Source organism: Schistocerca gregaria, chromosome X (assembly GCF_023897955.1).
Source record: "Schistocerca gregaria isolate iqSchGreg1 chromosome X, iqSchGreg1.2, whole genome shotgun sequence".
Lineage (NCBI taxonomy): Eukaryota > Metazoa > Arthropoda > Insecta > Orthoptera > Acrididae > Schistocerca > Schistocerca gregaria.
Window position 1 is genome coordinate 520,901,402 of NC_064931.1, and position 14,104 is coordinate 520,915,505.

The 14,104-nt window shown below is 36.0% G+C and overlaps 1 protein-coding gene across 10 annotated transcripts in view; it reads left to right on the plus strand.

Moving 5' to 3' along the window:
- Positions 1–6,371, plus strand: part of LOC126297923 (dual specificity protein phosphatase CDC14AB-like) — a 189,789-nt gene extending 183,418 nt beyond the window's left edge. For all 10 annotated transcript variants that reach the window (XM_049989241.1, XM_049989245.1, XM_049989239.1 and 7 more), the window contains one exon: positions 570–6,371. In XM_049989241.1, coding sequence (XP_049845198.1) covers positions 570–618 — 49 coding nt within the window. In that variant the 3' untranslated portion in view covers positions 619–6,371. The remainder of the gene's footprint in view (positions 1–569) is intronic.
- Positions 6,372–14,104: the final 7,733 nt, after the last annotated feature.

The window sequence follows — 14,104 nt, forward strand, 5'->3', positions numbered from 1 at the left end:
TCCTTCTCCCATCATTGTGTAATGGAGTTCCATGTCTAAGAACAACATTGTTTTGGAAACATAAATCCACTGTCACTAGTCCATTGTGAAGTATAACTGTTGAAAGAGACAAATTGCAGAAGAGTTTTTGTAGCTCATAGTAGTGTGCTGATTCTGAAATAGGCAACCATGTGCTTTCATTAATTTAAGAGATTGTAGATCAGTATACAGTTGGGTCACTTAAAATTTCAGTTGTTTATTTTGTGTTTCTGTAGTTGAGATAGCAGAGTCAAATTGTTCTCATTTCTAAGCATTGTTTTAATTCATGACACATTAAGTTTTAACACCAATTATTGTTTTGACACTGAGTCTGAGTTATTGTTTACATGAATAGCTAAGAACATTAAAGTCATCAAAATGAATACAATTGGAGTCAATAATAATAATAATAATAATAATAATGATAATAATAATAATAATAATGTGTGGTAATGGTATAGACGTATTCACATTGAGTGATCTGGAAGTTGCAAGTAAATTGCACAAAATTTTTGACTTACAATAAGCCTAATTCTTTGTCTAAATATCAGTGCTCGCATCTCTTCTCCTCGAGCTTGTAAAACATCCTTCATGAGATGACTAACCAGCATATCCAGGAAGAAGAGCCAGATACATAATCATGTTCCAAGTAAAAGTAAGCAGACTGTAAAGATTAGAGAAGACAGCACTTGGCACGAACGTGCCAAACGCGCCTTGAGTTCCTCTGGAGAAAAACAGTCATCACGTTCAACGAAATCCGTCTGTCGTCCACCTGTTAATACTGAGAAATGTGGTTCCTTTGCACATATTGTGGTTCAGGTTCCTCAGAGTGAAAATGTAGGTGATACATTATTGGATTGTAATGTAGTATGTGGTCTGAGTGTTTGTGAAGGACCATTAAAAGCAGAATGTGAATCAGATACTAAAATTTTGATGTATTCTGTCAAAAAATGAGCAGCAGCTTTTAATTAAGCAAAAAACCTGATCATTTAGATGTGCACTGGTGTGTACTTATAGAGATAATTCAGTGTACACATAATTTTAAAATATTTTAGATATAATGTAATTTGTTTGTGCTCCAACCACCACACATGTGGAATTTTATTGAAGTTTTAAGGAATCACAGTATTTTTTATATTTGACCTCTTTTATGTTATTGACCCTTCCCCCCATTCTCTCTCTCTCTCTCTCTCTCTCTCTCTCTCTCTCTCTCTCTCTCTCTCTCTCTCTCTCTGTGTGTGTGTGTGTGTGTGTGTGTGTGTGTGTGTGTGTGTGTGTGTGTGTGTGTGTGTGAGAGAGAGAGAGAGAGAGAGAGAGAGAGAGAGAGAGAGAGAGAGAGAGAGAGAGAGAACACATGTGCTTGCTGTTCTGGCAAAAACATGGGGGGTTGGATTTATTTTTTTAAAGGGAAAAATGTGGGAGGGAGCAAGTTCTGTGGTGTTGATCTCACCATCTGTGACATCCCATGAAAGTTCAGTATTTTGGTACATGTCCCTCCACCCATTGCAACTACACGTCTTCAGGTTTCTTATCATACTCTAGCCTCTTAGTTTCCTATATCCTTCTTAGACCCCTCTTCATATCTCCCTGCATAGACGTTCCTGGATGTATTTGTTATGTACAGGTTTGGTGTAAACATATTCTGATACATTTCATTATTTTTATTGTTGATTTATCAGTGTTCTGCTACTTGCAGGGAATTTTAATATCCTTGTAAGTATTGTGTACAACTTTTACCAGCCGCCCTTTTGTTGCTTAAATAAGTTCCACGAGTTACTCTTCCACTAGGCCTACTTATATGTCTTCTTAATATGTACATGACTGCAGCCATTATGGTTGTACTCAACTATAAATTTTCGTTTTAACTGTTGTGATGTAATACTGTAAACTAAATGAAACATTTCAGCCACTGTTGACCTTTACTAGACATGGTAAAGTGAAGTACTCTTACAAGTGATATCGATTTTCATTTGTTACTCCAGTAGTAGCATGGATTTTCAACTTTGTGTATCTTTTTACTGTTCCTTCCCATGTTCTTTGCAATGTTATTTTAAAACTTTTTAAAAGTCTTTTGTATTTTTGTGGTGCCCTACTGATTCATTCCGAAAAAAATTTATGTCCTCGACTTGTGGTGGCTTTATTTGTACTGTGTTTTTTTTTTTTTGTATATCTGCTTATTTTGATTTATTAGTTACTAAACACACTTAGTAATTTTGTTATTATTTCATCTACAATTAGATTAAGTCTTTTATTTACATGATTCCTTTGTTTTTTCATTATTACTCTAACTTTACTGTGTGTCCGTGCATGTAATGTTTCAGTTCTTTCTCCCATTTATTTTACATCTGTGCTTTTTACTTCCATTGGGGTTCCATTTTATCATGCTACAATTCAGCTACAACTACTTGTCTCAATTTTTGCTTTATTACTTTGCTGCAAAGAACAAAAATATAATTTTTTATGAGCAGTTTCATCTTTGAGTTTAGTGCTTCAGTGTGATGTTCCCCATGCCACAATTGATCCCTTCTAATAATGTGATCATGTCAGTACCAGTGTAACGAAATTCATTCTCCTGCGGTGATCAATTTAGCCATCATATTTGTTCAACTAGACAAAAATTTAGCCCCAATGCATAGTTTAAATGATTTGGTTATCACTTTATATTTCTATATTGTGGTCTTCTACTCCACTCACGGAACCCCATCCCTCTTTCTCATATAACCTTTTAGCAATATCACTTACCCCAATTTCTGCCATCTTTTTCATTTCTTCAGTAGCTCATTCACATATAATATTATATATTTTGTTGCATAATGTATACGACAGTCATATCTTATGTATCTTCTTCATCATCATTTTAATGTCAGTTGATGTATTATGTAAATTGAAGGGAAAGGGGGAGAAAGGAAAGAATCTCTCCTGAGTTTTTCCACTTTTTCCTGGTTTGAGTGTACAGTTCTGTTGGTACATCCTTATGTTTCACATTCATTTCTCATTTTTCTTTCCCCAAATAAAGCATACTCCCCATTTCATCAATTTATGCTTTTTTTATGTATCTCCCAACCCATACCAATTTTGCCTTTCATATATGTTTCATTCACAGTTGGCATTATTTCTGTCTGTTCATGTGTAACCTGACAGAGATAAAAAGCTGTACATCGAGCACCTTCACAGGTTATTTTGTAGTTCACATATCCTCCATGCTACCTGTTTCTGGCTTGTAAGTGGACTAGATTATACACTATTATTTGTTGACATTCTATCTGTGTTTTGCTTGCAAGTACCTTAAAGCTTCTGTACAATGAAGAAGTGCCGCAGTTTGTGTCGATCTCATTTACGTGCATCCTCCCATGCTGCCCTTGACAGCCTCCTGTGACTTTCGGGAGATGTATTAGGTCAAGAGGGGCACTGTATATATTATGTGGTTTCAGTTAGAAAATACATTGGATGATATCTTCAGTAGTAAAAATATTCTACTCTTGTTATTTCTTTAATCAAATTATTAATAATTTTACTTCCTGTTTATTACCATGTGGGTATTTGACAGAATATATTAATCACTGTCAGGGTGACACAATATAAAACTCATCATGGTCTTTGTTTTTGTTTTGGGTAAACAGTTTAGAAAAAAAAGGTCACTGAACTTCTTAAACTCACTAATGAAACTCTCTATTGAATATGTTTCACTTCAGTGGTGTTATTAATTCTTGCCAGAACCCTTTTTAGAAGTCTGAGCCAGAGGTCTGTTGATTTATTGTTATATTTCAGTACACTCATTTTATTATTGACGATTCAGAAAAAAGGTAATAAGTTGACTGATATTATATTGGTAAAAGTAAGTAGGCAGCTATTTTAAGTAGAATGAAAAGTATTAAAGTATATTTTTTTGAGTTTGAAAAGGAACATAATGTGTGGAAAAACTGCAGAGCTTTGTGAGAGTATTATGCAGTAAATACTGTACTTAATTTGTTTCCCAATGAGTTGTACAGGATGAACCAAAATTTGTGCCCTCGAACTGCATACTAACAACAAATATGTGTGTAACAAAATTTCATCCTTTGCACTTTAGCAGCAGAAAATGGATCTCAGAGGAGGCAGTTTAAACGGAAAAATATGTGTGGGCCGAAATTTTGTTACAGACATTTCTGTACTGTTAGTGTCCAAGTAATCACTATTGCATCAGGGTGCACATATTTTGGTTCACCGTGTATATCAGCTTATTAACTTAATTGTGTTTAGCCAAAGAAACTCTGGAAATGTTGAGAGCAGCACTGCTGAGGAGTAATGGCTTCCGTATGTAGCTGAACTTGATATTAGATTGCATCACAATCAAGTGAAGAGGAAAAAAAAGGTTATTTGTCTGGTGACTTCCATGCTTCAGCCTGAAAATTTCACTTCCCTTCAGTCTCCTCTCCCAGATGAAGGATTTTTATGTACTATTTGGTGGGCTGCAGCCTTTTATGATTTTTAACTTTATCTAGGTGAAATTTTATTTTGATTTATTCTCTTTATGTATACAGAATGTATTGTTATAAATGGAGATCTCTGTGTTTATATTTTTCATTATTGTTTTTATGACAAGATTTTTATAACTTTTTTGTTACTGGGTCCTAATACACTAAGTATGTATTTTTTTTATTTTATCCTTTTTTATCATTAGCTACAAAATAATAAATCACACTCATTTGAGGCAAACTGTTATACACCTAATTTGACACCTTAGTATTATAAGCAACTTGTTTTTCCTATGGTATATATTTGTATTGTGTATTCTAAACCACAATACAAGAAAAGAAAAAGAGTGTAGATTTTAAAACATCTTAGAAAGATCAGTAAAAATCAGCTCTAGTTATAGCTCATGATGGCAGTATCTTATTGCAGTGAGGAGAACATAAGTTTTAAATTCTGTGAATCTTGGCAGTGATGACAGCTCATAGATACACTTTTATGTGCCAAAAACAGAAGCAATGAGTAAGTCATGAATAATATGACTTATAAGTTTGTAATTTTATGCAGTTGTGGTCAGTGCTTGATTTGTGACGTTACCCACTGGTGCGTCATACCAGTACCTGTGACGAAATGAGATGTGGTGCGATAGAATTTTTGCTGTGATTGAAGCAGTAAAAAACAAATCTTGTATTCATTCACACTTTTAAAATGCTTAGAAAAGCATTAAAATAGTGTTGTAAAATGTCTAAATTAAAAAAAAAAGCCTCCTGGGAGGTCACAGTACCGGAATCTCTCTTCTTATTTTTGCAAATTAAGCATTGGGTGTGGTAATAAGGTTACAAAATCAGATCTGCTCAGTTTGAATGAAACTGCTGAAGTGAAACATCTTATTTTCCGCAGAAATAATTTTGAAATACTAAGGTACTATTATGTTAGTGGAGTCTTTTTGTAACTTCTCATGTATGAATTTTATGTTTAACCATTACAATACTGAGGGGGGGTGGGTGTACTTTGTGCCCACCTTTTGAAAATATCATAATCTAGACATGTACTATATATTTTAAAATTTTGAAAAAAAAGTAATAATTTCTTATACTAGATTTTGTAAATGTTTTAATTCTGTTGGTAAAATTTAAGTCTGAGTAGTGACTTCACAACAAATGTCACATTCATATTTTAAGGTTCAGGACCCTTCTTACACATCAGTATATATTTAAAAAGTGTGTTATGAATAAAAGTTAATGACATTCTTATTTTTTTAAAAATTCTTTATTGCTTTTGTAAAGTCCCCTTCCCCTTTGTGCACACATTATTGAAAATGCCTCGGTAAGACCAGGCTAAATGATATTTTCAGGTCCTGGACCCTGATGATGTTGTCAGTACCAATTTAAAAAATATGTTGTCAATAATAATAATAATAATAATAATAATAATAATAAACATTTTTTTGCATAAAGTACCCCCCTGCTCTCCTCTTAGTAGTTGTGTTATGGAAAATGTGTTGGTATTGCTGGGGTCATGGGGAAAAGTGACAAAAGTATGAATGCTTTGCTGGTGTTTATTCCCTTTACAAACTGATTTTTCACATAATACCATTGTAAACTAGAAACTTGTTTCTGTAATAAATAAATGCCAGTAAAAGATTCAAAATGTTGTCAGCCATTCTTAAAATTATTAATTGTTTGGAATATGATGATGTTTTATAGCATCCCTGTTATGTGACATTTGTTATATTTTACAAATTTAACATTTATTACCTGGTACTACAGTTAACAGCTTAGTTAAACTGTATTGTAACCACCTAACTGTCTTAATTTTGGTAGTAGTCTACCTGGCAAATTGCTTGCATTGTTGTGAAGGTAATAAAAATGAAAGACAAATATACTACTATGTGTTAACAAGTGTTTTGATGTTTTTTTTTAATCACAACTATTCCATGTATTTGTTGAAACCCATCATGCTTTTCACTGTTATATTGTAATTGTTAACATGAAACAATTACAAATTTAGAATTAAAAGAAGTGCTGCTGAGCAGGCAGTTGAGGACATTGTACTTACTAAGTTTTCATAATACACACATATTTGTGAAATATGCAACACCAGGGAGGAAGTGTATTATTGAAATAATCTTAATACAACCTTTTTTTGTCGCATGATTCAGCCAAATTTTCTTCTTTTTAATACACAGAGTGAGCAGATGTGAATCAATGAATTTTCCTGGGTCACTGTAGTATCAATATGTGGACAGGGGTTAAGGCTGACACAAGTACAGTTATCAACAATTTCTACACAACAAATTAACCCCACTATTGGAAAATGTTGCTCATGCAGAAAGACAACAGTTTTTATGTACGAGAGGGCACTACCTCATTTCCTACATCTTGTAGGGCAGCACCTCTTATAAACATATAATGAACAGTGGGTTATTTAAGGAGATGCAGTAGCAAGGCCTTCCTGTTCACCTGACCTTAATCCCTTAGATTTCTGGGTAATGGGACATTTAAAGGCATTGGTGCATTCCAACCCATTCACAGTGTTCACTTGTTACAGGAGAATGTGTCACATAAATGTGACCAAACAAGCAGGCAGCCAGGTGGGTTCACACAAGTTTGGCCCTTTGGAATGTTGGTAGCAATGTACATCCAAATAAAACAAGAACTCCAGATTTAAGAACAAATGAGTGAATTACTTGATCAACACCTTTCAAATATAGGTTACACACTCTTATTAGAAAGCACTGTGGGGACAAAGACATCATTTACACCAGAGAGACTGCTTTTCTTAAACTTAGTAATTATGCACACTGTATGGTTTCCTTGACCACAGATTGTTTCTATGGAAACTCACTATTCTTTGTGATATTTAACAACTTAAGAAGCAGAGGATGCTTCTCTGAAGTGACAGAACACCCCATGTTAAAAAACTATTACCCTTTTTCTACTCTTTCAGCAAAGGCTTACGTATCAGTCCCTGCCCCCCCTTCCCCACCTCCCTAAACTTCCAAATGTCTCACTTGTGTTCACAAACGATGCATATTTGCTCTTGCATTCTACTTCATTATCACAAATGAGTGACCAAATTTGACTCAACCAGCAGGTTCTTGCCTTAGTTCTCTGAAGTAAACTGTTGGATGCAAGCAGGATGGTTGACACACATGACTCGCATTTCTTGCACTTTTGTGAAATTGTTTGAATAAGATTCTGCTATGATAGTCATTGAAGGCTTCAGACATTTCTCTGTTGGCAGTCAAAGGTGTTTCTTTAGTGTCTCTATATGCTTTGTTTTACAACTACTGTGCTGCAGAAGTTCCTGTTTCTTCAGAAGTTTCCTTACAGACATCAGTGAGGGCTCCTCCCATCATGATCTGTTCTACTAGTTACATATCCGGTATTTGGTCACTTATTTTTCTAAACCTGAGCTACAGTTTCTCTACATGCTTCTGGCCACAGCTAAATGGTTTTCAGGTTCCTCCTTGATATGACACTGCTACCTTTTTATTTACATTAGTGATCACATTAATCTTTCTACGTGTTTGAGTTACCATTGCTACCACCACCACCACCCTATGGTCACTGATACCATTTCAGTGTGGACGTCCTTGTGTAGGTCTGTTTATTCCCATTAGATCTGTTGCATTTCCATCAAGAGTATGCTTGTGAACTATGTGTTCTACGTAGTTTTCAGAGAAATGCTGTACTACCGTTCCGCATGTTGTGTTTCAAGGCTCACCCCACACAAAACTTGAAGTCATCGAACAATGGAGTTGAATAACTAAAGCCTCTTACAATGTCAGTATGATTTGGGAATGTATGAACTGACAAGTTTTTGGTTACGTATTCGAATGAGTGTGGTGGTGGTGGTGGTCGTTAGCAGGATCTAATTATAAGTTTATGCCCACCTTTGATACTGAGTCTTGCTGAAACAATCTCAGCTGCAGCTTTAGTTTCTATCTCAGTCGATTTTAGTTTGTCTGCCGCTACATATACACCACCTCCATTCCCCATTAGCCTATGCTTTCAATACCCACTTACCCTGACTGCTATCAATTTCGAGTTTTAGTTTATTTTATGTATCTAGTATTGAGCTGATCTGCTGTTTAAGAGCACTTCAAACCCTGCCACTATGTTGAAAATGCTTTGGCACTTGATCAAAAGAATTTTAATAGACCCATTTGTGGGGGATTTTTTTTTTTTTTTTTGATTTTACTCTAATTCTTTGGGGTCTTCTACACATGTCATTGGCTAAAATAGATGGAGGGTCACTTTTCTAATAAATAAATAAATAAATCCCTGTGCACACCCCACACACAGTCCGCTACCTGGGTAGCAGTCACTTATGTGTAGTGCAACCAAAACCCATTTAGGGGGACCTTTCCAGGGTCCATAATCAGTTCTGAGGACAGTGCTGCAGATAACTGAAATTCTGAGTCCGCAGCTCGTGGTCGTGTGGTAGCGTTCTCGCTTCCCGCGCCCGGGTTCGATTCCCGACAGGGTTAGGGATTTTGTCTGCCTCGTGATGACTGGGTGTTGTGTGATGTCCTTAGGTTAGTTAGGTTTAAGTAGTTCTAAGTTCTAGGGGGCTGATGACCATAGATGTTAAGTCCCATAGTGCTCAGAGCCATTTGAACCATTTTTGAAATTCTGTGTGTGAGGCTGATTTCCTCAGACTTCTGAAGCTGGTTGCTGGAGTGGTACAATAATGATCTTGGAGCCCAGCCGACAGGCACTTTTTTCAAACATACACCACAATCTGCAGTCGATTTTACACTGTTTCCACCATGGTTGCTGTAACAGCCTCTTCAACTTATTGATATAGACCTCCAGACATATGCACTGAGTGTACAAGGTTGATCCTCCTCATAACTGATTTAATTCTGTACAATTTTTCCATGCATAATCAGAATATGGTTCATACACATGTCAAGAGCTTCAGTAATAAAGATATTTGATTAATGGTTGAATAGGGATCAAGTTTGACAAACATGTTTTATCAGCTTGCTTGAGATTATAATCAATTTTTTTTTTTAATTTCATCCTTCTGCACATATTTAGATAGAAAATTTACTTGGTAAAGTATACCAAGTTTAACATCATTTTGATTCGATAGGCACACATTCTGGGAAGTGACTTAGTTGGAAGAGGAAATGAGTGTTGGTGTTTTTTTACAAAATATCTTGAGACAGGTTTTAAGTGATTTAGTGAAGCTTACTGATAATTGTGTCACTGTTTTTTGTAGGTTTGCAGGTGGTTGTTCAATGACTAAAAACCAATTATCTAACTGCTCATTTATATTACAACAAAAAATAATCAGTTATTGATGGTATTATACATTACATTATATTTGCGTATTTATATTGCTAAATAGACACAAATTTATAATGAACTGTTAAGGATTGTGTGTCTTTTTAACTGATTAAGTCAGGTGTTACAGTACTTTGAAAATTAGAGACAAAATTGCCTAAAACATACTAAAATTATCTTCTACAAAAAAATTACATAGCTAGGGTAAGAGCAAACTGAAAATGTAAATATGCAAATCATAGTCTGCACGAACACAATCATAATTTTGTAGTGTTCTGACCCAGTATCAACTTAATTATTTCCTACAAGACATTCATTTATATGTAACTGAATGTGCTGCAACTATTTACCAATGACATAAGGAAAAAGATTTGTAATCTCTACAGGTAATGTAGGAGGATGGAGAGAGAGAGAGAGAGAGAGAGAGGGGCAGGCAGGCAGGCTTAGAAAGTAGGTATTCGGGTGAGTTAGTGATCCTGACCCGGATCTCATTGACTAGGTTATATTAAATAAATGGTTACAGTATAATGTGTGTCCTCAACTGAGTCCAAAAACTTCAAGAAATTATCTCTGAATCAAAAGTACCCATTGAGGTAGCTCAGGTGGTGACGTAAAGGATAAATTTAAATAACTAAGAAAGAAAAGAATATTAATATAACTTCCATTGACATCGAGACTGTTAAAGAAATGGCACAAGCTTGGATTAGAGAGGGTTAGGGTAAAAAATCAGCCATGCCTTTTCAAAGGAGCTGTCTCAGTATTTGCATTAACCGATTTAGGAAATCACAGAGAATCTAAATCTGGTTGGTCAGATGGGGATTTGAACCATCATCGTGCCGAATACGAGTACAGCGTGCTAACCACTGCACACTTCGCTCACCAAACAAATATGATTGTTGTTAAAGTTAAAAAGATATTAACAGAACAGCAATATACAAATGTGTCAAATAGTATTGACTTACATAAAAAATTAAATCAGAGAAAGCCATCATTACTAATGCCAACGGCAGAATCTCATCTTACATGATAACAGCAATATTAATAAAAGAGAGGCTCCCATCATGGCTAAGAACTATTAAATTAGATCCCATCAATGTTTTCATAATGACATAAAGAGTAAGATCATTGATAAATGACGTGTGCAGAAGCAAAATGAAGTTAGAGCACTTGAATATTATTTTCAAAAAACACAAAAAACTTTTCTTCCTTTGCATAGCAGATATTCAAAATCCTTTTTTATCACAGATTTGTTTTTACCCAAAGAGTACATTTTTGACAATCCCTGAAATATTAGGCTTAAGTCCTACTTGGTATAACATGAAATAATTCGTATTCACCGAGTTTTGCCATCTGTTCCCACAGATCTACACAGTTTTTCTGCTACAGAGACAGATGTGCGTATATTATCAGTAAATACTGGGAAAAAAATCATAATATTTATAACAAATCAGAAAACTAACTAACGACTACATTGACTGTGATTACGAAGTTGACATTAAACAAATGTCTGAAAGTAGTTAAAAAATCACATGCTTACAAGTTCTGTCCTGACCCATACCATATAAATTACACTGACAACTCATTATCCTCTGGATTAATTTCAAAGTCTGAGTCATCTGCAGTGTCCACAGCTGTGTAACAATTGATTATATTAGTAGTATAGTAAGGAGAGAATGAGGTGACAAACTTGAGTATCAAGCTATAGTGATAAGGACACCCACTGTCAGGCTGCCCACTTGGGACTTCTTGGTGCCCCCCTCTCACACACTCCTGTGGCACCACCAGGAATTGGTCATCCAGTGGATCTCCCCCCCCCCCCCCCCCCCTCAGCTATTGTGCTAGTTATATTCAAGGTCATGATGTACCTCGATAGTGGTCACTTGGTCCCATCCGTACATCTTACGCAAGTGGACTCAATACTGTAGAATGAAGGCTTTCATGACCTGGTGACATGGCTGTTGATATACTTTCCGGGATGTGAGGTCGTGGTCCAAGAACTATTTCTGCTCCTTACGTTTCGTCCAGGACTGCGCTGGACTTCCTCAGAGGCGCTGCTCCGCTGAGTCTTGCCGACTGACTGGTCGGGTGTCTGAGAGTGACTAATATATTGTAGTTCTCCCTTTTATTAAAAAAGTAACAGATCGGATTGGTAAGATTTTACGAAAACATGACATAACACCGGTCTTTAAACCAACAAAGAAAATAAGTCAAGTACTACGATCTGCAAAGGATAAACGCCCTCCTCTATCGACATGTGGTGTGTATAAAATTCCATGTACCTGTGGGAAAGTTTATATTGGTACTACCAAAAGAATCGTAAATACGCGACTGAAAGAGCATAAAAGTCTTTGTCGACTTGGAAAAATAGAAAAATCAGCTGTAGCGGAACATGCTCTTCAACCAGGAAACCACCAAGTGAAGTTTTTGGATACCGAAGTTTTATCTACAACGTTAAATTACTATCCACGCCTATACAGAGAAGCTATTGAAATTTATAAACATCATGATAATTTTAATGGGAAAGAGGAGGCTATGAAACTCGGCGATATATGGACAGTGGCTCTATCTTGACAAGGTGGTAATCGATAGTCAACCTTATCTTTGCTATGGATTATCACTGCTCATCACGTGTTACCTGAACCATGCCCCCCTTTCTCACAATATATAAGTCGCTCTCAGACACCCGACCAGTCAGTCAGCAAGACTCAGCGGAGCAGCGCCTCTGAGGAAGTCCAGCGCAGTCCTGGACGAAACGTAAGGAGCAGAAAAAGTTCTTGGACCACGACCTCACATCCTGGAAAGTATATCAACAGCCGGACTCAATACTGTTTGCATGATGTAAAATTGGCAGGAAACCCCAATCATCCAGTGAGACCAATTGGGATCAAGTAGCCCATTCACCTCCCCCTTATCATACTTTATAACTAGCTCAATTGTGTGTCGGCCTCTTCATTCGATGTCAGCACCATGGGAGAGAGGTGCAGGTTTGTTATAAATAATAGCACATTATCAACAATAATGTTCTCTCTGTATAGTTCAGTTATTGCATGAGCAGGTAGTCAGTTGTACTTTGCAGTGAAAGGGTTTGTAAATAATAACAATGATATGAAAAATAACTTATTGTTTATTATGAAAAATTACATTTTTGAAGTACATTTTTTACACTTTTTGTTGTTTATTAATATTTTTAATTTTTTTTTTTGTACAAGGCAATTTGTTTCTTGGAGGTACACACATTGTATTTTTATTTACAATCATTTGTTGTTGTAGTTTATTAACAATCTTTACCAAGCAATTTTTTTCTTATATATAATAATTTTCAATTTTTTGTTGTTGTATTTGCACATACGCACACTCGCTCTATTTACAAAGTATTCTTTTCTAATGGCTTATGACTACCAGGTACATTAAAGCTGGAACTGAAGTACTGTTTCCCATATGGTCATTCAGTGCATCCAGTATTTCTTACAGTATATTTACATTTCAGTCAATCAGCTCTTTCTGTTTACAATATACACAGTTCTTTCAATATATCCAATATTTGAGCAATGATTTTTGTTCTGTTTAAAATGAATACATGGGAAATGGGAAACAAGCAGCAGCAAGGGAAGAAAAAGCCCCCCCCCCCCCACCCACACAAATGTATATACACTTCTTGAAAGTGCACACAGTGTTCAGACACTGTATATGTGCACATAGCATGCAATGAGACATTCATGCTCTCTCTCCCACATGACCAATGGCTCATCAAACTGCTATGCGCAGACTCAGAGACACCAGCTATTTGCAAATAAATACACAGCCACACACTCAATCACTCCAGTGAACAGTGTGAGTACAGGATGGTACCAATACCATTCCCATAGATGAACCATTTGTCATCATGACATGACAGGCCTACTTTCAGCTGCAGTGCATTATGCATTTCATGGCTTCTTGATACAAACACTATGTGTGGAGTTGCACCAACACCCTCGAGGAGGCTTTTCTTGTACTCTTTGATCATGAGATCCTTTGAGGCCACATGATGCAAATCCTTATCTCAGCTCTGGGTGGAAACTGCATCTATATGGTAGCCGTACATCTTAGATCTGAACCCCCTAAATCCCACAATCTGTGAACAATTTACCTCGTCTTTCACCAGGCTGATAACACTTTGTTTCGAGCTGTTATCTTAAAACGGTTATCATCTCATATACACACGTGTCGAATTCTTCATGATTGTACCTAATAGCAATGTAATGGTCGACACATCATGTCTTACAGTATACACCTATTGCCCTCACTTAAGTTGACGAGCACTATCAGAAATGGTCATTCCCTTGTTCATTCTGTCT